This window comes from Merops nubicus, unplaced genomic scaffold (assembly GCF_000691845.1).
Source record: "Merops nubicus isolate BGI_N331 unplaced genomic scaffold, ASM69184v1 scaffold531, whole genome shotgun sequence".
Lineage (NCBI taxonomy): Eukaryota > Metazoa > Chordata > Aves > Coraciiformes > Meropidae > Merops > Merops nubicus.
In genome coordinates, this window is record NW_008590024.1 from 8,869 (window position 1) to 34,084 (window position 25,216).

General features: G+C 34.3%; 1 protein-coding gene across 1 annotated transcript in view; it reads right to left on the reverse strand.

Moving 5' to 3' along the window:
* Positions 1 to 600: 600 nt before the first annotated feature.
* The window catches only part of DNAH5 (dynein, axonemal, heavy chain 5), a gene marked incomplete at its 5' end in the record, with an annotated part of 114,425 nt that continues 89,809 nt past the window's right edge, over positions 601 to 25,216 (reverse strand). The window contains 13 exons of the mRNA XM_008949754.1: positions 601 to 888; positions 1,345 to 1,466; positions 4,866 to 5,055; positions 5,149 to 5,301; positions 5,864 to 6,020; positions 10,579 to 10,739; positions 11,124 to 11,225; positions 11,957 to 12,073; positions 14,170 to 14,325; positions 16,695 to 16,847; positions 20,087 to 20,160; positions 21,101 to 21,303; positions 22,604 to 22,722. Of these exons, the coding sequence (XP_008948002.1) occupies positions 601 to 888; positions 1,345 to 1,466; positions 4,866 to 5,055; positions 5,149 to 5,301; positions 5,864 to 6,020; positions 10,579 to 10,739; positions 11,124 to 11,225; positions 11,957 to 12,073; positions 14,170 to 14,325; positions 16,695 to 16,847; positions 20,087 to 20,160; positions 21,101 to 21,303; positions 22,604 to 22,722 (1,995 nt within the window). The remainder of the gene's footprint in view (positions 889 to 1,344; positions 1,467 to 4,865; positions 5,056 to 5,148; positions 5,302 to 5,863; positions 6,021 to 10,578; positions 10,740 to 11,123; positions 11,226 to 11,956; positions 12,074 to 14,169; positions 14,326 to 16,694; positions 16,848 to 20,086; positions 20,161 to 21,100; positions 21,304 to 22,603; positions 22,723 to 25,216) is intronic.

Sequence of the window (25,216 nt, forward strand, 5' to 3'; positions counted from 1 at the left end):
TTCCAGACACAAACATTCCTGGTGTAGTTTTGCTTAATCTATACAGATTAACAAGTCAACCCTGAGAAAACCCAAGAAAATAAAAATGGATCAAATACACTTTTCTGTCTTAAATATAAAGTTTCCCATAGCCAAAGAAAACTTGTATTTTTCATGCAGAATCCAAGAATATTTTAAAACTTATCTCTAGGAGAATATATATTTTGTTACATTCTATATTGTCTCCTGTTGTCATATGTCACTGAAACAGAAGCTAAAAGCTGTAGATGAGAAAGAAAGTGAAAAAGCTAAATTTTTATCTTTTAAGATTTTATTTTTCAGTAATTGTATTATTAAAGCAAACATTCCTTTTTAAAAGTGATATAATGGAAACATCAAAGACAAGTATCAGTGAACTTATTTTGAAAACTTTACTTTAAAGCTATCACCAAAGAGCCAAGATAAACTGAATTTACTGGAAACAGAAAAAATTTATTAAGCCAAGGCTGAAATGTAAGTTCAAATATAATGACCAATGGCCGCTAGATAAAAAGGAGAATTACACATGTAAATAGTTGTATGTGCCATACATTCTGTTTCTGTTATGGTATGAAGAATAGTTTACTTGATGTCACACAGAAGAGCCACTCCTCTCAATATCCAGTGGTCTGGAGACAGTACTGTCTTTAAATAGATCACTGTAATGTAGTTCAGATCTGTCCTCTGGGGCTTCTTGTAAAGAGGACAAACATAGAGCTTGAGATCCTTAGGACTGGTTGTATTAACAGCAAATATATGCACCACAGGCAGCTGGACAAAGAGAATCTTTGGTGTCGATTCAATGAGTCTGCTATTTTGCCTGTCCCAGCCTGCACCTTCCAAGTACAGCCCATAGATATATACTCCTTCCTGTGTGGAGAGTAAGCAGATACATTACACAAAATAAAGCATCTGTTTTGTAAAATCAGTAACTTTTATAGTTAAAAATATCTGACATTGAATCTTTTCAAACTATTTCATTTTAAATTATAATTTCCTTTTCCAGATGATAACGCTGTTGAAATGGATGACAACAAAAGACATTTAATAAAGCCCATCCAATACAAATTTTGATCTAAAATTCACTTTAAGTTCCACAAATCAAGAGGTTGTACAATTAAATGCTTCTTTTAAGGAAATGTTTTTCTAACTGCAAAATAAAAAAAATAAAATCTTTATACTTATTTATCTTCTATGTTGAGAAAAAAACAGTGAGGTGAAGACAACAGTAATTTTTTCCTCTAGCAATCCAAAAAGACCCAATGATGCACAATATAAACTAAATAGTGAAATTAATACTGAAATATTCTTGCATGTCATACGTACAGAAGGAGGTGCTGTGATATTGTCTTTGTTTTGCTTTAGCACTGTGTTATGTATTGTAACCGTATCTAAAGCCCAGCCTTTGTGTGCTCGAGTTGCTTCTTGTCTCATTGCTGTCAGGAACCCTTTAAAAGTTGACACAGAGATTTAGTATATATCTCACATGACAAAAAAAAAAAAACCCAAAGCAACAACCAAACAACAAAAAATCACTCTTGCTGAGTTATCTGTTTGCTTCTGCATTGAATGTTATAGTTACTCAGAGTTCTATTGAAAATAAGCACCCTGACCAACAATAACAAACTTTGATTTGGAGGAGTAGGAGCAAAAAAAGGAACAAAATAAGAACAAACATGGCAGAGACTGCATTACGCAGAAAAATATTTTTAAATGGCACATACTATACTTTTTTTTTCTGCTGAACTATTCTGTTAATATTTAGTAGTAAAAAATGTTACTTGGGCTACTGAGGCAATCAACTAAAGGATCCACAATAGAGGTTTGTTTCAAGAAAGGAAAGCAGACAAGATATCTATAATGTAAGCTGATATTTATGTAAAGGCAACTTAAGAAAAAGGCAAATTTTTTAAATTAAAGAATTAGAAAAATATCGTAATTATCACTAATGGAAGACAGAAAAGGTGTGTCTGAATATGGCAATAAAAATAACTATATGTGTGTGGGGAGTCTAGACAAGGCAGTGCATATAAAGAATGAAAAATTTATGGTATAATAGTGAAAAAAAGGGAGTCTTGGACAGAAATGAAGGTGGACGATGACAATCAAGCAATAAGGTGATTTTGAATTTTGTTTTGAATAGAGTTTACAGACGTTTACAAAAAAAAGGTTCTGAGGGGTAAAAGGCTGAATAGCATATGAACAAGATGACAAATAACTGGGCAGCAAAGGGGATTGGACGTATTATAAAGGAAAAAGTTACAAAAATGAAACACTTGTAGCAAATACCTGGTTGTTTCTGTATATGCATCTCAGAGGATGATGGTGCAGTCACCAAAAACCCAATAGGTGCTATTTTATGCCAGATGAAGAACTACTGGGTGTTATCAGAAAGAGGCTGAGGTGAAAAGAGAAAAGTTAACCACAGAGAAGGGCATACTTAAGAGTGACTACTGTAAAGACTTCAAAGCTGAAGTGGCATTAGTTTCTTATTGATAGGGCATAAGAGAAAAGAAGACTAGCGTTTTGTGGTCTGTCAAGTATCTACAAGAAGGAGAAACCACTGAATATAATACTGACAAGCTTTGGGGAACTCACAAAAGTGTGTGGGCACGTAGTAGAAGACAGCATTTTAAGATTTAAGAAGCGGTTTAACATGCTAATTAGGAGAAAGCCAATTAGAAGCAAAGATATTTGTCACTGCTAAAATATTCATATGTGATGTAAATACAATTAATATAGTACTTGAAATGAGCATGCATTCATTTCTCAAATACTGTATATTCTGATGAAAATAAAGCAGTGTTATTCAGGCACTAAAATTTGCTAAAAAATGTTCTGTCTCTATAGTATGTTATTTGTTTTTTCATAAGCCTGTTCATTCTAAGTGCCATGCCTTAACAGACATTCAGCCTTAGTAATGATAATTTATACAAGAATAACATTGGTAATGCTAAAATATCACAACAAGTGTAAATATATTATTGGTGTCATTTTCTTGTACTATAAATCCACTAAACTAACAAAATGGATCCCTCATGTTTTAACATTATAAAGTGTTTGACAATGCTAAGATAGATTTAGACTTTGATTCACCAGTGCAATCAGTCTATATTTTCCTGCAATGGCAGCACAGGGTAGTCCAATTTCTGATTTGCCTCAGACTAGCCAGTTTTTAAACTTTATTGTATGATTTGCTTTACTCAGAATTTCCTGGTGAGCTGTGTTATGAACACAGTAACTATACTTACCTCACCTCTAACCATAGCACACCTTTTGCACTTAGCAGACTTCTTTCTCCATCTACAGTCTTATTTTTGGGGGAACACAGAGGTTGAAGCAATCATCAAGTTCAAGACCATCTGTGTCTCAGTTTTGTTTTCTGCTAGGCTAAATGTTTTCTTTGGTCAAAAGAATCTGGTCCATTATCTTCTTGTATACCACCATGAGTGCTGCTCTTGAATCCCCAGAGATCAGTGTGCTTACCAGCTATGCCATTTATGATACAAATGGAGTGATGTTTTGACTGGCATCTCAATACCATCTTTTAACGACAGTTTAGATGTGCTCCAGGCACCTCAACTGTTTCTGAGGGGGAATCCAAAAAAGCCTTTGACATTACAACTTTTTACAGACCTGGTCACAGAAAGACCAGTAAGAATGGAAGCATCATAAAGTGAAGATGACTCAACATATTCAAGGATTTCAGAGGCTAATACTAATGAATAAAAACCATTTCATAGCTGTAATGTAGGAGGAGTTTGGTATGGGTGGTTTTGTAGGCTAAAGGAGATTCTTCTATGAATATACATCCAATTAAGGTAACTGGCTTATTTACTAATGGAGATGGTTACAAGTTGGTTTTCTTCCTCTTTCCTATAAATGACAAATACATCAAGCTATAACAGGTAATGTTTACTTGTACTTTGCAGTATAACTGTGATGAATTTGAACACACCGTCCATTCAATTTCTGAAATGGAAACACTGTGAAAACTAGTTTGATAGTTCTCAGTGAAAGAGACATAACTGCTATAAAATCTGCTATATGTTCATAGAATCACCGAACAGCCCAGGTTGAAAGAGACCTTGAAAGATCACCCAGTCCAACCTTTCATGTGAAAAGGAGTCTAGGTGAGATTGTCTAGCACCCTATCCAGTTGCATCTTGAAAACCTCCAGCAATGGGGACTGTGTCATCTTCCTGGGGAGGTTGTTCCAGTGAACGATTGTTCTTATTGGAAAAAAGTATTTCTGTTGCTACCATACAGCACATATCCTAAAAGTTTTCTCTAGATTAAAGGTCCTCCATATTTGCAATTACCAGTTTGGAATTAGTTCAATAGTTTGAAAACAGAAAAAGAGTGTTTTCTTTAAAAGCTGTATCGCATCATGTTACAATATGTCAACAAGATAAAGAATTTTATTTATTAACTACACATTTTCCTTCTTGTAATATAAAATCTGTGTTTACAGGTCAGACAAAAAGTCTGTCTGTACAAGCATCCTGTATCTAACACTAGACAAAGACTTATTTAAATAATATTACAACAGGCAAAATGACACATAAATAATTTTCCTTCTATGTTCTTCCAGATTCTGATAATCTGGAGTTTAGGGACCTCCCAACTCAAAGGTTAAGTTTGGACCGTCATGTTTATTGCTACCACTGGACTTGTTTCCATGACTTTGACTGTTCTCTTTTTAAACCCATTTATCATCCAGGCTTCTATGACACTGACAGAAATGAAAACATCTTGTCTAGGTGTAATATTAAATTAGATGTGTAGTAAAAGCCATAAAATTATGATTAAAACCATTATTACTCAAGTCCTTTCAGTACCCTTACCTTGTGGATTAAAGAATCCAGTCATCCAAAACACATTTGGTCTTCCTTGAAATATCCAAGTAGAGAACTGAGTATTCCTTTCCAAAAGTTCAGTAAACCAGAAGCCAAGAGTTGAACAATCCCAAGATACTCTTCTCCATATTTGAGGAATTCGAGCATCATACATATTATCAAGTGCATCTTTCAAATTCTGAAGGAATGAAATGATAATATATGAACTACAACAATCACGGTAATAGCTTAAAATACAGTGTTCCATATATAGAAAATATGCTGTACTTGCCTCACTCATGACAATAGTTCCTTCTATGGCTAATTTAAGGTCATTCAAAGTGTTGCGGACTATTGCGATCACCTTTTGCATTCGGTCAATTTCTTGCCGAAGAAAAATATTCATAGGGTTAAGTTGTCCCATTGTAATTAAACGAGCTTTTACCTAAAATACAGGAGCACAGAAGAAGGAATTTAGTTAAACCTGAATTGTTGAAATACTGTTGTCATATATGATATCTTAACTTTTTTGTGTTCCAAAAAGTAATAGGACTTCACCCAGAACACCTAGGAAACTGCTGTCACAAAAGGTCAAGACTGATCTTTTTCTGTGTTTTCCCATGCAGCTTTGGAGGTCCAAGCATAGTCTCCATGACATATCTCTGTGATAAATTGTTAGATACTTTGATTTTAAGTAAAAAAATCCCCACATTGATTCATGCTGATAGCAATAAAGATGTTGGTTCCTTGAATCTCAGTTCAGGTTTTCTTTTTTTTTTTTTTTTGAATGTCTTGTGTGAAAACTCAACAGGGACAACAGTGAAAAAAAATCCTCACATTGATTCATACTGATAGCAATAAATATGTTGGTTCCTTGCTTGAATCTGCTACTAGCTATATGATCGTTCTTTACAGTTCAGGTTTTCTTTTCTTTTTTTTTTTTTTTGAATGTCTTGTGTGAAAACTCAACAGGGACAACAGTGAATAAACAACTAAGATTAGCTTGCCTCATGAGGTGTATAATCTGGAGGAAGTTTCTCTAGCATGTCCTCAGCTAAACGATAAACAATTGCTTCACGAGTTTCTCCAGGTCCTGCACCACTTTCTTTAGGCTGAATGTTGGTAATGGTATCTAGAACATCAGCTGCTGTATTACTTTGGTATCTGAGAGGATAAGAAATAAGTTATAAATTACATAAGATATTTTAATAGTTAAATGATACATTTTAGAACACACAACTTTAAAATTGAGAAAAAAACAGTGTGTCATCAGATTAAATCAAAACTCTCCAAAGAAATTTTCCTTTGCGTCCTGCACCAAGCTGAATACCCTGATTGTGAACAAAGTTTGGTTTACCATGGTTGTAAAGAATATGAACACACCTTGTTATACACTTGTTGTTTTTATCCTTCAGGGCTAAGGAGGAGTTCTGCAAACTGAGTATGTGAGGTGGTGGAACAACCTATCATATGATTTCTAGTAATTATGAGGAAGGGGAAGAAAAAGACATATGCCTGATAAAGACTTCTAAACAGCCATTTTCAGGGAAGAAGCAAAAAAATTTCTAACAAGGAAGACTATTTGCCTCATTTAGTTGCTTCTTAAAAGTGGAATGCAGAAGAAAGAAAAGGTAGAGGCATAACTCTGCAAGCTGCCCCTTTAGTAATTACAAAATTCATTCTACTTTGAGGTATTTCAGGATTAATGATAAAAGCTGCTAGATTTACAATGCTGGATATTAAAAGCTCTATTCCATAGTGCAGCATGAGCAGTGCTAAAGTAAATTTATTTTCTGAGTCATTAGAAAAAAAGTGAATTAAATCAATGTGGCATTTGATGGTAAAAGACAGCAGACCATGCCAGTCCTTCAACACAAGCAGGATTATAGGAGTACTTTCGTTACAACACTATCGTGGCATAGAGCTATGAGAGGCAATAAATAAAAAAAGACATAACTGTATGTGATGGTACTGCCGTGCTGGCATTGCCTACCTTTACCTTATGGAATCAGCATACACCATGAATCTGACACAGAATGCAAATTTGTACTCACTCAAAGCATATTTTTGTATGTCAGTTTTACTTTTCAACCATCGTATGACGCCCATCTCTTTCTATTACTTTGTCATATGTAATTATATAAAAGACATGAAACCAGGGATTGTGCCACAGAAGGGAACACATGAACTTCTAGAGCATCCAAGCTTTGGAGATAGTATCATAAGACTACAAAAGCTAGATACTGCAGCATTTCAACATAAACTATTGGTGAACACAATTATAAAGACTATAAATCAGAAAAATACAATAAATCCTACTGGTAATTTGCTTCTCAGAAGAAGTAATTTCTGCTTTTCAATGTAGGAAGGGTGGGGCTTTCCCCATGGTTTTTAATAACCCTTGACTTTCAACTCAAAACTCAAGCTTTTTTCCATTTTTAGCCCCATTTAAAGAATGGCAGATTTATTCAAGACCACAGATGAGCAGAAAAGTTGGACAAAAATCAAATTTCTCTTGTTCTCACGGCTTCATTCCTAATTTGGAAGACATATTGGTGATTGTAACCCTTACTCTGGCTCTGGCTGACCTAACAACTAGTGATTAGATAGATGTGAACCTTCCTCTCCACACTGCCAAGTACTGTCTTTCCAATACTGATGTCATACTATGTGGAAGGAACAGGTCTCATGGTTGTTACATCAATTAAATGATAAAATATTACAGAATTATAAAAATGAATGGTGTTTCCCCAAATATAAACAAAAAATGGAACAATTTTAAAAAGATGGCAATATGCAAAAGCATAGTGGGGTAAAGCAGGTAACAGTTTTTGAAAACTAACACCAGAGGAGCAGAATCAAAGGTAAGTAATACTCCTTTCTTCAATGTCACAAGCTAGGAATCTTCTGGAGAGGGGAAATTATCATCCGAAGCTTGTATAAAGAAGCAAACACACATAGCAATAGCAGTTTGAAAAATAAAACTTTTATTGTAAATAAAAATAGAAAAGACATAGATGCCTTTCCATGTGTACATAATTCAAAATAATGTTCTAGTGTGGAAGTGAGGAAAAAAGAAACAAGAAATGTAATTCACGTAACAATCAGACACAGTAAATATGGAAGCTACTTTGAAACAAAAAGTTTCTGGGCTTTGGAAAACCTGACTTTCCTTTACATTGAAAATAAAATGTTGACGTATAGATACAAACAGTAATAAAAAAATGAAAAAGGTTTGGAGAGTACAATGATCCTGGGAATGAACTCAGATATACACAATGGCATGTTCCTGATCACATTTGGACATCTAAGTGTAGATGTCTACGTAACAACTTTCTGTCTGGATTGTCCTTATAGGAAAGACAAAGAAGAATGATTCAGCTCATGTATTTTAGATGTCTGCTTTTTGATTAGAGGAATTGCACTTCACAACTCTCTGTTTTTCTCTATTAAAGAAAAGGAAGTTGTGCATGACCATAAAGGAAGTCAAAGCAACATTATGTCAATCTCACTTACAATGCCAACATTGCCTAAAAATGAGTATGTAAGATAAAGCACTTTATACTTGTTTATATCGTTCTTCACTGAAGCAGTATTGTGAAGTGAATTGTGTTACAAAAAGGAAAAAAGTAGGAAACTTCTATGGATTTTGATCTGCTCCAAAATGTATTATTAAGAATATTTTCTCATAGACTTTGGGTTCAACAGCATGTCAGTTTGGTAGCTGGGGTCCGTGCCATCAGGACATTTTCTGTACTGGCAGTTAAAACTAAGAACAAATGCAGTTTGACAGAAACATTACCTCAGCTTTGTGTAGGAAACAGCAATATCCACTGCAACATGATATTCAAAACCTTACATTCAGCAAGGGGCAATGGGAGATTGTCAGTTGATTAATAACAGCTTGCAATAGATTTACAAAAATTCAGTTAGATGAAAAGCTTCAGTATGGGACCAATTGGAGAAGGGAGTTTTTACAGAAGATGCTCAGAATACTCCTTGCCTGCTCAGGTACCTGTTAACTATGTTGCCTTTGCAGAGCCTATGAATCATATAGCAAGTTAAAACCAATCACAATGACTTCAGGTGTTAATCCTAAATGGATGAAAATATTAACATCAGTAAAGTCTTACAGTTGGAACTAATGGATTGAACTTTTTGGCTGAACTGGAAAACTGTCTTACAAAACTATTGAGAGATAAGGTCTCTCTTGTCCTCTAACAGTAACATGGAAAGGTCCTTCCTGGTTCAGTGTTCCAATCCTAGCCATTAGCCTTCTGCATACTCTGAGAGGACTTGATAGGATATTTTAAGGAGAAATTGAACACAACTTTTTATAGTGTATGGGATGCTAATCTATTTGGTCTGTGTGTCTAAGATGAAACCCAGACAGACAGTATGTGTGCATAGTTGCCTATAACACACTGTGATAAGATATGGAAAAAAGCATGAAGCTGTTGAACATTTTCCCCATACTCTAAAGAAACACCTACAAAGGAAAATGTCCAGAAAAAAAAGTACTAAAGTAGTAGGAATATGCTGATGTGGAAGAAAAATTCGTTACTGGATGTTCTAACTCACTAAAGCTTCCCCAACACTTTGTCTCACGTTTTCTCCTATAAATCAGCCTTCCAACGACCCTAATTTTGGATCTGAAGCATATCCATCTTTAGGAGACCTGTTTAGTTCTCTGTTAAATCTTGTCTCTTTTCTAATTAGTTCTGGAAGTGTGGTCCTGCAAGTGTCAGAGAATTACTCGAAACAGAATCTACTCTTACACTCATTTCTTCAGAAGTATGTATTCACAATGGTAGGTGCTAGGCAGAGTTGACAATAAAACTGTGTACTGTTCTCACAGCATGCTCAGAATACTGGGCTTTTGATATGGCATCAGCCTCTCAAATCTGGGACTGAAAAATTTTGGGAAATTATTGTTTTGTCCAAAAATGTGAGACAATATGTTTCTGCAGCAGCTGGACATTAGAATAACACTTGTTTTGCTAAAAAATACAACAAGCTAAGTTAAGAAACAAGGAGTGTAGACATAATGAAAATACAATAAATTGTGGCAGAATTGTTAAGAACTTCATTGAAAAAAATGGGATGATTCATATCCTTTCACAGGGCATATAACATTAGAAAGAAATAAAAACCAAACTGTCACACACATTATTTGGAATGAAAAAGTGAATTAAGTCAAAGATAAAATTTTAAATGGAGTTAGTACTTGGTGTATTTGAAAAGCTTTGTTTAAATAATGGAAATGGTAGGACTGATGACAACAAAAGACTGCAGTTACAAAGGCGTGCTTGTAAACAGAATGACAATGCAGAAAATCATTTAATGAGTGTGCACAGAAAAATATACTGCTTGAAACAGAAGGCAACTTTCTCTAGTTGAACTATATAGATCCTTGTATCATATGTTCATATAAAACTTCCATAATGCTTTCAAATTAAAAAAAAAAAAATAAATCCTAAAACCATGAGGAGCAATGTATAAGAACTCCAACTGCCTTAAAAGAACATGTAGAATGTAGCAGAAGATACTGCATTCATAACCATCTACATACACATCAAGTATTCCACTTCAGTAGTTAAATTCACATGAATCTTGTGTTTATGATTAAAAATATACTTTACTAAACCATTTCATAGGGATTTGTTTCCAAACACTAAAAGAAAAGGTCTCTGCTTTCAGCGATATGTTAAGACCTACTCACGTAATATCAGCGTTAGGATGGAGACCAAAGACCTTTGGGCTGTCCATGGCAGGGAGTGACTGGATGTATTCAAAATACTGTTCCACCTTTTTGCACACTGGAATTTTATATCCAGTGTAAAAACAGAAAGTGCTGTCAAATATCTTTTCATTGAACCATACCTGCAAAAAATCCAGAGGACAAAATCATAAGTACTTTGCTAGTTAGAGTTTTTTAATCTCCTTTTTATTCTTGGAAAATTAGATTTCTTTTTTTTAGCTACTATATTTAATTTTTCTTGAATTCAGGAGTAGATCATTAAGAATTATGTCTTCTAAGTTTGAGTTCCTGCTAAGTCTTTTTAATAGTTTCTGCTCCTCACTAAAGAGAAACCAAGGGAAAGAATTTCACTGCTAATTAATGATGTTTTCAAAAAATTAATTTCACTCCGAAGAGTCTTATAAACTGGTGAAGAAGTCTGTAGTCAGCAGAAGGAAGGTCTTCTGATTTCTGTATTGCAGCTGCCAATAAAAATTACCAATAGCTGTATTTTCAAGGTCTCCTACCCTTGCAAAGCAATTGAGAAGACGCTTATCAAAGTCATCTGTGACTCTGCCTCCGTATTGTACTTCTCCAATCATGTAGCGTACTGTGTCCCATGATATCCCCTGGATGCAGAAAAAGAAAGACTGTAGGTATAACATGTCAGAAGAAGGTATCCAGCCTGTAATTTCAATATCACCTGAAGCTCACAAGGCTCTGAAATGTATGCTAAAATGATCATTGTTTTAAGAAGCACTTTATTTCTACTGTATTTTCTGAGCTTGGCTTTATTATAATTTTATAGTGAAGTTGGTCTTGATCCTGCTATTAAAAATATATCTCATTATTTATTGTGTGACCTGAAATCACTCTCATCTGTTGCTTCCACTTTTCTTTTTTTTTTTTGGTCTTTTTCCTTTCACCCCATTTCTCATGTTTGACCCTTGGCAAAGTGCTGCTTTGCAAGGAGTGGCTATTCTAATATGTTATTCCTTGATAAAGAGAAGACCAAATAGCAGCCATAGAGAAGTTTGATTGGCTCTGTCAACCTTTGTAAATATTGTGTCTCCCTTTCCATAACAAATATTGTATAGACCCGTTAATATTTTAGATACGGTACCAAGAATAACCAACATCAAATTCTGAAGTTGTTAACTATTACATATTTTGACATGGATGATAGCACACAAAATATTTCAGCTTGACTTTCTCTTACAGAGAATCTGAAAATTTGATCATTAAAAGCTGCACTGAAGGAATAGCAGTGCATAAACTATTATAAATAATAACATGAAGAAAAAACAGAGGCACTTGTATAAAGCAATTAAATATACTGTATGCAAATTTCAATACTCACCTTCTTGATGTCACATTCATCTAGGTGATTTTGTATAAACTGAACACTGGACCTAAAGTCTGCTGAGTTAAATTCGTATGGAATATTCCAACCCAAAGGCCCAAACTTGCGTCGTTCCTTAGGAATATAATTAAACCAAATATATTCATGAAACAACATATAATTTTTCTTCCTTATTAAGGTTTAATAATAAAATAATAACAACAATAATAGTGGAGCAAAGATTCAAACTGAAGAAGAAAGCTAGCCTAGGGAACCATTATGTCCCACATACACATCAGTAAAAACAAGTTTCACTATGGGGGATAAATATTTATAGCAAAAGCAACAGAACAATATATTGCTACCTTTACTAATCAACATATTAATTATAGGTTTGAAATGTCTCAGGCCTGTGTGGGTGATTAGATATCTATAATAAGTAATTAATTTAAATATTATAAAATCTCTGCATTTTCAGCACAATCAACAATTTCAAATTCTACAGGGTTTTTTTTTTTTTTTTCCCCCTACATATACTGTCTACTAATGATAGTTTCAATATTTCAGGCTCCTGTGTTAATGCACAGTTATACAAAGGCTTCTAGGTTGTCCCTTTTGTCTTACTGTTTCACTGTATTTTTTAATATACCTTTTTAAAAAGTCTCAACTTTATTATAAGGGTGCCACCACTACATTATTCAGATTTATTGCATACATATTTGAAAATAAAATTATAACACTTGCAGTAACAGAAAAACAGTTGACTATAGAAGTAAGAGAATATAGTCTGCAGCCCAAACATTTTAAACATCCAAGGCTATTAGATTTCTCATCACTTTGTTTTAGCCATCTCAGTTATTGACTCAATGATTTTTTTTTTTCAGAATTTAGAACAAATTAATCCAAGAATTTAAGAATTCAATTGCTGAATAGTGCTGACATTTATTAAATGAATAAACAGCATAGAAATGACATTCTAAAGTGATAACATATTTATTACAGTTCAAATTACCAGGTCAACAATGACTGACAGTCCTTGAAATCTAGTTGAATAAAATTTTAAGTATTGTAGCTAAGGTACTTAAAGAGCTAAAATGGAAAAGAACTCTTTTATATTTTCAAAATAAAGTACTGTTTACAAACAGATACGACAGTATTAACCAATAATGCCCTGCAGAAAGGTATAATGATTTTATGCCAAATTATCTGAATTACTTCTTAAGCTATATTTATCATAGCAATCTTGTCACCAAAGGATATTAGGAACTGGTCAGTTTAAAGGCAGGGCAACATAATATATTGCTTGCTGACTGGCAAGCCATAAATACATTTTCTGAACAAACGGATAGCTATAATAGTTTTTAAAAGTACTGATCATTATGAATAAGCTTAGAACTTCTGGTTCTGCAAGGACAGTATAATCCTGAGGCAGTATACAGAACAACTTTATAAACTGTTTATAAAAAGGCAGAATGAGGAAAATAATACAGAATCCTATATCTTAATAGGGACCTGCAACAAATTGTCTGTCTTTCTCTCATTATCTTTGTTACATTGAAAACATGAGCATCTCAATAGAGCCTAAAGCTTAAAAAGTGTTTAACTATTTTGATATCTTTCATGAAAAAGTGTATTCACAGAGCTCAAAATCTTGATATTTAAAGATATATAGTATTGAGATCACAAAATGTAGATACCATCATGCTCACATTGAAGTTAACATAGAAAACACATTGACACCAACAAGACACTAAGGGATAGAAATTTATCTGATTTTAGCCATCTAGCAAGTAGACTACTCTAAGCTAGGCATCTGAATTGTCTGTAAAACAAATGAACAGGAAAAGTGATATATCTCTAGAAAATTATTAGTTCTATTTTAGAGAGACAGCTCAGATAGATACGATGATTTTCTTTTTTTGGGGTGCTTATTTATTTCTATTGACTACAGAGACAGCTTCTTCCCTTACATCAAATGACGAAATTTTGGATAGCTTAAGTTAGATGAGAAAAAAATGTCATCTTAAATGCCCATAGTATGAAAATTGTGTAAAAATGATAAAACAGTGAAGAGAATAAGGAACTTTCAGATACAGATTATAGAAAGTAAAGCTTTAGCCCTGCAACAGAATGCTGCTATAGATATCATAATGTCTATTTTCAGGAACCTCTATTAAATATAATACTGTATTATAACGCTATTTGCAAACCTTGTAAGAAATATGAAATACCTGAACAGTAGAATGCAGGAAAGCTACAGTGTAAAGCAAAGGTTTCCACACAGGCATGTTGCTAACATCTAACAGATCTTGATTAATTCCAGAAAATGTTCTTCTTAGTCCAGCACGCATACCTTGAGGAGGTTCATTTGTGAACTTTATAGAAGTCTGTCATGTAAAAAAGATAAAGGAATTGGATTTGTTTACTGAAACAAACCCAGCAACATTCAAAAATGTCACAGATATTAGTTACAAATAAAACATAAAAAAATGAAGTATTGTAGGTACAATGTTGATATGTAGTTTTATTATAAACTGCACAAAAGGAGTACATACTAGATAGGCCACAAAATACTTTCAACATAGACTTTCAGTTTATATTGGTTATAAACATCACTAACAATTGTACATGAATCTGAGAATTTTCATCAACAACCTGGAGGCAGTTGCCATGCTTTTCAGAACTATCTGGAGTAAATGACAAGAACTCTGTTATATTTCTGGTCCCAGGACTTCACAGTAAATAAAAAGAAATCTCATCTCTCCTCAGATCAGATCTTTGCATTCACAGTGTCTACTCTGGACTCTGTGGCTATGTCTGCAGTAGTAAACTAGATTCACTTGAGAATGTTCCTGGGCACTCTGGTCAGCAGGCCCAGAATTTGTATTTGTGGTAGTATACTGCCACTGCACCTTAGAACACAGCCCCTTCGTTTGTGTGAGCTGCCTAATGGGAATAGTTGCTACAAAATTTTAATTGTCAAACTATACCTGCAACTTGTTTAGACGAGTGCTAGTTAGCACAGGTTTTTACATCAGAGAATGTGGTAACTGCTTACACCTACGGGCCATTCCATTCCAGTGCTGCGTGGTGCTCATGGGGCACTACTGAACCTATGAATCCAGACACAGACTGGCCTGTCAGAATCGCTGTTCCCTGAGACACTTCCAAATGCTGCCCATGGCTCTGAACTTCCATTCTACTGACACTTTCTGCTTCCAAGAGACACTTAACGGAAGACACTCCTGAATATATACTTCACCTAGCAGTTTTACTATCTCCATGTTTGTTGTAAAGAACTTCAATTATTTTTAAGGGATGACTTTTCAACTTCAGTCTCAGAAACTTATTTTACACAGAGCCTAGGCAAGCTGTCACAAAGGTGAGCTCCAGTCTTCTGCAAAGACCTATCTGCCCATGAACACACTAGAATCTTGGACTGAAGGGGAACAATTGCTAACCAGTCTTTCAACATTTCAAAGGATATTCTGTTTAGTTTGAATGTTCTATATATCAAAAATAAAAAAGCAAATTATTCTCTCTTTTGAGAAGGGGCTGACCTTTGGTTCGTTGGTTATTAATTTTCTGGAATCCCCAAATGTTAGTATTTTAACAGGTATCATGACAGTAGACTGGGAAATCGCATGTAAAACATTTGAGATAAATGCAGTGCAGTGAAGATTCGACCACTCTCTGAAAGATTTAACCCTATCAGTTCTCTGTTTTCACTTTTAGAAAACTGTATGTTTATTTACCTCATAAACCCCTGGAAGATGCAAGATTATTTCATTTACTGTTGAGAGAACAAAGGACAATATAGGTCCATACAGCTAAGCTATCTGTACACAGTAGCTTTCCATGATGATGCATTCCTTACTGAATGTTTTCTCCTGGATTTGTTCAAAAAAGAAACCTTTTCCCTCTTTCACATCCTAGATATCAGGTATGGTATCTATTTTTATTTAGAGAGAATGAGAGCCACTATGGAGACTCCAACTGTTTTTAAGAGGACAGGGGTCTACGAGCACAGAAGTGTCAAGACACAGATATTACACTAGATATTAACTAGCATTATGACCTGCTGTGAGAGTGCTAGGAACTGTCATAAGTGACTTAAATGCACTTTGTAAGAGTTTAGGCAATTTTCCCAGACCTGGCAAAAAATACCTCTTTGAGACCTATAGAGCAACCATTTATAGTTTAGCCAAAGAATACAGGTTGCTTCTTGGTAGATTATGCTCTTTGAAATCTGCTGTCCATATGTGTTCTGTCCTGTTTACCGTTTATTTCAGACAGAGAAATCTGGAAGGGTCTAAGAGCAGTTGCAGGTATTATTCTGTTCATGAGGCATCTGGTTGAGCAAAAAGGGGTACAGGTAAAACCTGATGGTTTTGATTCAAGTGTTTCTGTGTACAGAATTAGTGTGAACTCACACATACATAATGCATCTTTGAGAACTTGCAGTTAATGGTAAGTAACCTTCCAGCTTAAAGTGATATTTGTATGGTAAGTTGAGTTTGGTTGTTTTGGGTTTTGCCCTCTCTCTCTCTCTTTCTTTCTCTCTGCCTTCCTTCCTTCCTTCCTTCCTTCCTTCCTTCCTTCCTTCCTTCCTTCCTTCCTTCCTTCCTTCCTGTCTTTCGTGGGGTGGAGTGGTATTGAGTTCCTTTTTTTTTCCTGGCTATTGCATTCCCATTTACACACTTAATTTGAATAGCTTTTATGTCATGATGTAGCTGAATTAAATATTTGAACAAACCTGTAGCAGCATAATTGGGAATTTAGGATGCGGTTCAGTAGTTATCCAAACTCGAAATGTCTCATTCTGTATCTCAGCAGTGAGAAGTGTCTCCACTAGTTCATCCATGAAATCCAGTCCCAGATGACAATTCTGAAGTAACACCCAGCCTCCCTAAATAAGAATTTCGACTATTACCATATAAAATTTGAACAAGTTATTCATAATGCTAAAATCAACTGTCTATATTAGAATCAAATTCAATTTTGCATGTAGAGTTTTCTTTTTCTTTTGACTTTTGGTCTGTTTCTGTATACGTGTTATCATTTGATTTTATATGACATTGGCAAATTCAAGCAAATAGGAAAAGTTAGTGCAGAAGTTACTTCCATATCCAATTTTTCACAATGAACCCTACATAACCAGAGCGAATATTCTAAGTAAAGTATCAGCGCTACCTAGTGGCAAAAAGAAGTAATTCCTGTCCTCTCCCAGCCAACACAGTGATTAGCCGTCAGATCCGAAAGAATATGACTGGAAAAGTAAGCGCCGAACTCTAAGGAATATATACATTTTTAAAACTTATTTGTTAATAACATAATCTCAGGTAAGTATAAAGAGGTGCTAACAGGATTGCAAAAAATTTTCAACTGCAATTAATTTATCTGCAATAAATGCTTTTGCATGAAATTCAACCTCTGCATATTAATTCTGATCTTATTCAACTCTCAAACAGCATGAAAGCTCTGTTTTGGTTATTATCTCTCTGCACTTCTGCTTATGAGTTTAAATTCAATCAGCTTTTCCTAACATCACTTTAGAAGCTTGATGAAATGGAAGCCTAATATTAAAATGGGACATTATTTAATCAGTTCTAAACAATGATGTGTAGATTTCATTACAGCTTGTAATTTCATTTTGGCAATTTTGTTTTAGCTCATTTGAAAGGAAATAAATAACATTTTGTAACAGTATAATTGAAATATTTATGGTGAACTGTGAACTGATGGATATTAAAAAAAAAAAAAAAAAAGAGTAACTGAACTAGGTTTTTTCTCTTCCTTTATGGGGATCAACTTTTTTTGAGGAAGATCTTTAACCGAGTTGTCACATTTCCAGATGAATCAAGCTCAGTTTTTGAAAATTATCTACCTGTAGCACAGCACAGCAGTTTTAATCATATTATTTACACTTGGCCAGATATTTGTTTTCATATTCACTGATTCTGTTTTGTTCTTTCAAACCTTATGTTCATATATCCCTCCCTCCATAAAATATATGCACCACCAAGGCATTTAGTTTAGAAATTGTTATTAGTAGCACTCCTGGAATGCTGTTTTTAGTATGCTTGTGCTTTCAACGGAGGGCAAAAGAAAGGCAGAGGTACACTGGTTTTCACCATTCCAATGAACTGGAACTTGATGATGACCATTCTAGACACAAGAACACAAAGAAGCATGAGAGATGTATGTGTGCATTTGCACGCGCTATAGATTTCTTTTCTCTCTTTTTCCAAAGTGGTGTATATCTGTATTCTAGTATGGGTGTCACAACATTAGGTAGGACGTGAGGGGTTACTATACATTATAGAGAACTTCCATAAACGAGTCTGCATTAGCTAAAGAACCCTAAATTATACAGTAATTTCTAGAAAGTGTACAGTAAAAGCCATATACAAGTATAATATATGTCCCTAATAGAAAAAGACAAATGAAACCGGTAGTACTATAGTCAAATGAATAAATGCCATCTGATGAGATTTTTTTTTTCCCTCAAATGATGATATCTTACATATAGCAGGCAATGATACAGTTGAAGATGTCCCTGCTCATTGCAGTGAGGGGTTGGACTAGATGACCTTTAAAGGTCCTTTCCAACCCAAATTACTCTATGATTCTATAATACAATTGGAATTCCCCGAACAGATACTGCCTGACCTTTTATTTTTTTCTGCATGAAAGACAGGAAGTCCTGTAAGGGCTCTGAAGCACTTCAGTCTATCAGATTAAGAGGACAGGACTTCGCGGAAGTCTGAAGAAGCATTTCCTCATCTCATTGTCATTAAACATTAGAGAATAATGTGACAAAAGAACCGTTTAGTTCAAATCAAAATCTGAAATTATCTTTATCCTGAATCTGCAACAGTCTCAGAAGCACATCTGTTCTTGCAGAGTGTTCTGTGTTGTGATCGCATTTTCACTGTTTGTGCTTCCAGAATTGTAATGGGTGAGGACAGAGACCGAGGGAATCTAATAAATGGCATATATTCTGAGGAGTTAAATTTTAAATTTCATGATGCATCCATCTCTAACTTTTTTATCTAACTTGTGATGAATACTTTCTCTGTAGGTATGAAGCATATACTGGCTAATGAGTAGGGAATATGGTACTGATTAAAATTTTACTGAACACAAGTTGATTCAGGTTTTTTTGGGTGCATATTACAAGTGGAGCTTTACTCCTGCTTTAGTAAAGGACTGTGGTGCTTATGGTAATGTGAAAAATACGCTTCATTTATCAGCATAGGACTTCAGAATACCAGTATAAAACTAATTCCTGATATTTTGAGTTTACAGGCAACTGTTGTTGTTTGTCCTCGTTTGCAACACTGTCCACAGCTCTTTAAAGTGTCCATCTGACTAGACTGTGCTACCTTTACACTGTAATTTTATTATTGTATTTGAGGTTTCAATTACCATCTTTCTATAGCTGCTACTTAGACTTCTCATGTTGTTACTGTTTGAGAACATATTCTGCCATCATAAAATACAATATTTAGGAGGAAAATTCTTCAATATTGTTTGGAAATTCTTAGACATCCTTGGGACTCAAAAGTCAAAAGCATTGGCACTTAGAGAAAGAAAGAACGAAGAACAATTGCTGGTGAGCAAGAGGCCCTCTCACTAGCACAGATATGAGGAAAATGCTCACAGTATTAGGATTATCACATTGTTAGGAGCCAATGCATCCTTTAGAATCTACAACTTTAAGCTATGTATGCACTCACCATTTTATCTATCAGAAACTATGCAACAACTAGGTAGCTCTCATAGGGAAAGGAAGAAAAAGAAAAAAAATTCCAGTAAAGAGCTGGGATCTGCAAGTCCTGCAGGATAGAAGTAAGATACAATTTCCTTTTTACCCCTGGTTAAAAGCAGAGTGAGACGAAGGGAACATGCTACCTTTGAAAAGTTGCTCAGTATCAGTACTGCCTAATGTATAGACTTGGACTCTACCAGCACATGCATACCCCACAGTGGAATGTTTTTAAGCTCAGGCACTCAAGGAGATTTTTTTACCCTGAGACATGCCTGATAGTAAAGTGAAAATGCAAATTATTAAAGATTCTGTGCAAAAGATGTAAAAGAATACTAAAACAGAACATCAGCTCATATTGCTGTGGTATTTCCCACCTCTTGCATTGACATCTGTACTAATTTGCGTGCATGAACTTCTTGTCCTTGACCCATGGAGATGACCCCACATCCTGCAACACATTAGACAATATACAATTAAACTTACATTCTCAAGAAAAAGTAAGACTTCAAATTTGGTCAAAAAAAAAAAAATCCAGTTATATGAATTTAGCACAAGTAAGTACATTTTAATGCAAAAACATATACTTCTGAAAGTAGAATCCCTTCACCATGATTTTATGCTATGTATAGATTGTCTAAATGTTGAAACTTTGTAAAATAATATTAAAATATACGTCCACAATATTTATGATGTTTTTAGAAGTGAAAAGCTGACAAATGTTACTATTTTCAATGGGAATTTGTGCCAAATTTTAATGAAGTAAGCCGCAGCATTTGAAATATGGACCCAGATTTTCTTCAAGTGTAGATAATGAAGCCACATAAATGAGTAAAATGCATTACTGTAAAATTGCATTTGTGAACATACTAATGTGACTGATATCTACTAAGTATCTACTTCCAACTCAGTTTGCATGCACAATTTTTTGATATGTCCATACTACGTAGACAAAGTCCAGAATATACAAATGCAGATCTTGTATTTTTTGTTTCTAAGTAATCTTGTAAGAAGATTGCTGAGTTTTACATTACCTGCAGTTAAGAGTTAAAACAAGAAAACAGTATTATCATCATGACAGATTTAAAAAAAAAAAAAAAAAAAAGAAAAAATATTGTCTTACAATGGGGATTAAAAAAATATCATTGTGGACGATAACAGTTTATAAAAAAAATGAACTTAAAACATTACTTTCTAACTGCACACAGAATGATTCTTAGCATACCATCTTCTATTTAAAGTATTTTATCTCTAAGATGATGGCTCAGGGACAAATACAATGCCATAGAATTTAAGAACTTCATAATTACCTTTCAGAAAAAAACCCTCTGAAATTACTTAGATTACCCTCCTATATCCTAACATATGACAATGAATAATTACTTTCGTACCAAATTTAAGCTTCCTAGCCAAAGAATTAATCTGAAGAGTTGGGTCAGATCCCACAGACAAGAAACAGATGAGAGGTGTTCGTGCATCACTTTCCCCCCAAGTTTTTTCTAAATTCAATATGACTGGTTCTGTATATTTCTCATTCAAGGAATTTGCTATGTATTTCCTGGCTTGGGAAACTGTTCTGTCTGGACACCAAGACCTAGAAATTAAAATAGATAACAAGATACAAATTCACTACGTCTTCCTCTTACAAAGAGCAGACTTAAATTAGAAATTCTATTTTTATCAAATAGAGATTTTTGCTTCATAATATGCATGTATATACACACACACACAAAGGTTCAGTTATACATATTTGTAGGTTTGTCTTTACAGATATAGTAATAGACATATCTGGTAGTTTTCCCTCTACTTATGACCATTCAATATTTTTCAGTTGCTTACAATTTTGCCTTAAGTAAACTATTTGCATTGGAATTTTCTGTTCTGGGTACCTTTATCAGGTTGGGACATTCTTCATTTTAAACAGAGCTTTTGTATCCAAGAACACAAGCAGGGAAATGTAAGGTTTTCCCCTTTGGTAAAATTCTGCAAATGTTTCATTTGGTCTGTTAGTCTTTTAGGGTACAGAAAACTCTTTTGTACTAGATTGCATTTGTGTTGAAAATGAGTATTTTTCCCATAAGAAAAAAAAAACAATCTGAATGAACAACTTTTTCTCGATAAAAGATATGGCTGCAAAACTTCAGTTTCTAGGCTTATTATTTAAAGGCTTAGAACTTAGATACTCCCCTCCTTCTTCAGCGTGTATAGCATTTAACAACATGGTAATTTTTGCATCAGATTCTGGCCTTTTTGATTGCACAGGTTGAATCTGCTCCAGAAAGAAATTGTGGTTTAGTAATTAATGTTGGAGGTTTATAGCAGTGTGTCTTATTTGTTGCAGCACTTGGAAAGTATACAATGAACATAGGAAGGTATGATCTCAAGCTGAATGCTGCTTTGGGGAAATCCGTTCCAGCCCAAGCCTTGTTGCAGAGATCTTATCTGATGCAATAAAATCATTTATAGCACACTTTTCACATGGGGCTTTTGAATATCTGCTCTGCACTTTCACAAATATTTTTCGTTCTAATAACTTATTTTAAATTATTTCAAACGTTTCATTTTAAAATCCCAGCATTTTGAAAACTATGTGAACCGTTCTACTTTTTCAGTGGCTTTTTGGAGAAGGCTGCAATGTGGTTCACAGTTTCCATTTCTCATGACATAGAAGCAAAGGTATAACAAATATTTTCTAGAAGTAACTTTTTTTAGACTCTTCAGCGGACAGCTCCAAAGTGAGTGAACAAGATCATATTTCATGTAAGTGAATTAAATAATATTTCATGTTACCCAGAGATTAATTAAAATTACACTGTTATGACAATAGCATACCGATAGACTGAGACACATGATGCAACCATATATGTATTTCCCAAATTTCTGAAGGTGTTCACCTGATCAGTAAAAGCTTGCGAAAGGTATCGAGTGAATCGTTGTATCCATTAGGTATAATTTCTTCCTCGGGAGCGTCTTTATCAAACCAATTTTTCCATCCCTTTTCATTAGAGGTTATCTAAATTTATTACATTAACACACATTTATTTCAGCTGTAGTAAAATCCCATTGTAACTGTATATTTTAATGAGAGTCTGTTATTATTTTAGGATATATTACAAGTAACATTAGAAGTCTAAGCATTTAAGACATATACCACATAAATCCTATTATGATGTTACAAATATAAATTTTAGTATTATGATGAAGGATCTTTGATCAGGCTAACTTGATTCAGTCATCCCTGGATTGCCCTCCCAAACACATGTAGCTGAAAGAAAAACATGTAGCAGCTTGAAAGAAAAACCAAACCAAACCAATAAATAGTAGAAGGATTCTGTAGTATAAAAGGAACACACTGTGATTGAGTAATTTATTCCTTCTGATCACAAAGTACTAAGAGGAACAGAAAAATCTGTCCCAGTACAGTCTAGCCAGCCAAGGAATCACAAATTAACAATAAGACTCTAGTAAGCTTTTGACTCAAAAAAGAATGTGTCTGACCTCAAATACGACCACTATTTAGGCACCTCTTAGAACCCATGACCTAATAGGAGAAGGGCTACTGGTAGACACAACATAGTGAAAATTGCTAAGCAGTTGAGCCTTTAATGCAGTGACTGAGAAGAGTCAGCTACCACAATATTCTCAGATTACTGGTAAGAAAACAAGAAATACACTAATACCACCTGTTCTGAAATAGAGTTCCATATGCCTATTATAAACCAAGGAGCTCTGTCCAGTTGACTGACTTGGTTTCAAACAGAGGTAGTTTCAGAACAACCTACAGCAAGATTGGACTGGGAGAGGAGTGAGACATGAATATACAGGGACCTCTTCCAGTCACATACTTCTATAATGAAACTCAGTCAGTGAGATTCATAAACACCAAATGTCCCATTCTGAACTGTAATCCAAATCTGAGAAAAAAAAAACACAACCAACCTTTTCATCAAATATATTAGCTCTGCATTAACTGACACACATGCTAGCAGAGTATTCAGAGAAGGTACCTTCTTTAAGCTAGGCCACAGCCAGAGAAAGGTCACTGAGCTAAAGGGACTTCACTTGACTCAGTAAAACCATTAAGCTTTCACTACATATTTTTTTGTGCCATCTCTCACTCAACCATAGCTGGAAGTAGTAACAGTGTGAAAAAAAACAGGGTCATCTAAATATTTAAAGAGGAAAATGTGTTTATTAAATTGTTAGGCATCTGGAGAGCAGGACTTAATTTTTAGAGGAGAAAAAAATTTGTAACTAGCAAGAAAAAAAAGAAAAGCACAGGCAACCTCTGGAGAATGGGACATACCGTTTTTGAGCTTATTTGTTTTAACTTTAAATAATTTTGTTTGTATCTAAATGAATATTGATACAGTTATATTTAATATGATGAGCCAAACAGAACAGCTATTTAATGGATACAAATAAGTATTAAAAAGATACTATTTTCATATTTGCAGTTTTGATATTCTGGTTGGCAACATCCCAGATTCCATCTCCATCTATTACTAAAATCACCTAATTGTCACTTTTAATCTTGTAAATATATCGTAATTTTAAGTTAGTGGTAAAAGATTAATTAAAAAAAAGAGGCTTTTGGGGGTAAATATGGTTGCCTAAGTATTTTGGAGTGTAAAATTTTGTTTACAACAATACTAGAAAAGTCGTACAAACAGAACCATTACAATCTACAAATTAAAAGGAAAATACATAATTCATAAACCCATGGCTAAATGTAAATAATGTTACCAAGCATGCAGTGCCATGCATTTTGAGTTCTGGTGCCCTAAAAACCCAGAGTGAAGATCTAACTAGAGTTCCTCCAACTTTCTCCTAACTCAAAATCCTGGTTTGATATCTCCAGAAACCAAAACCTGGAGGAAATATGGTGGTGTGTATCCAGATCTCGCCTTGATACAGAGTTTGGAAACAGCCAGGACCACTCCTAGGTACACCATTTAGATAAAATTTCCACTAATCTTCAGGACACTAAATGCCATCACAAAATGGACTTAGCTGACCAACACTGGAACAGCAAGAAGTGTCCCTACTATTAGCCTGATTAATAAGTGCTTAGGAGGTATAGAAAGAGAAATTTTTAAGAAGTGTTTTAACTACATTAGAGGAAAAAAAAGTGTACCTAAGTAAAGAAAATAACTGATAAACACGTCACAAGTTTATATGCATGTAAGTTCATTTGTATTTCAATAAAATAAACACTATTTTTGTAGCTAGCTCATTATATCTGTATAACATGTTAACTTTGGAAGGGAAATGAGTATTTAAAAACAAGCAACAAACAATTTACTTGTAAAAAGCTACTAAACTCAATATATAAAACATTGTAACTTAAAACGTGACACTCATACATTAACTTTCTGAGCCTTTTTGATACCTCTACTTTTTACCCTTTCTCCTTATTTCTGTCTCTTTCACTGACTTCCTTTTTTACTAGTTCTTTTCTCCTGTTCTGTTCTCTTTCTAGCTTAGTGACTATAATACAAAACACA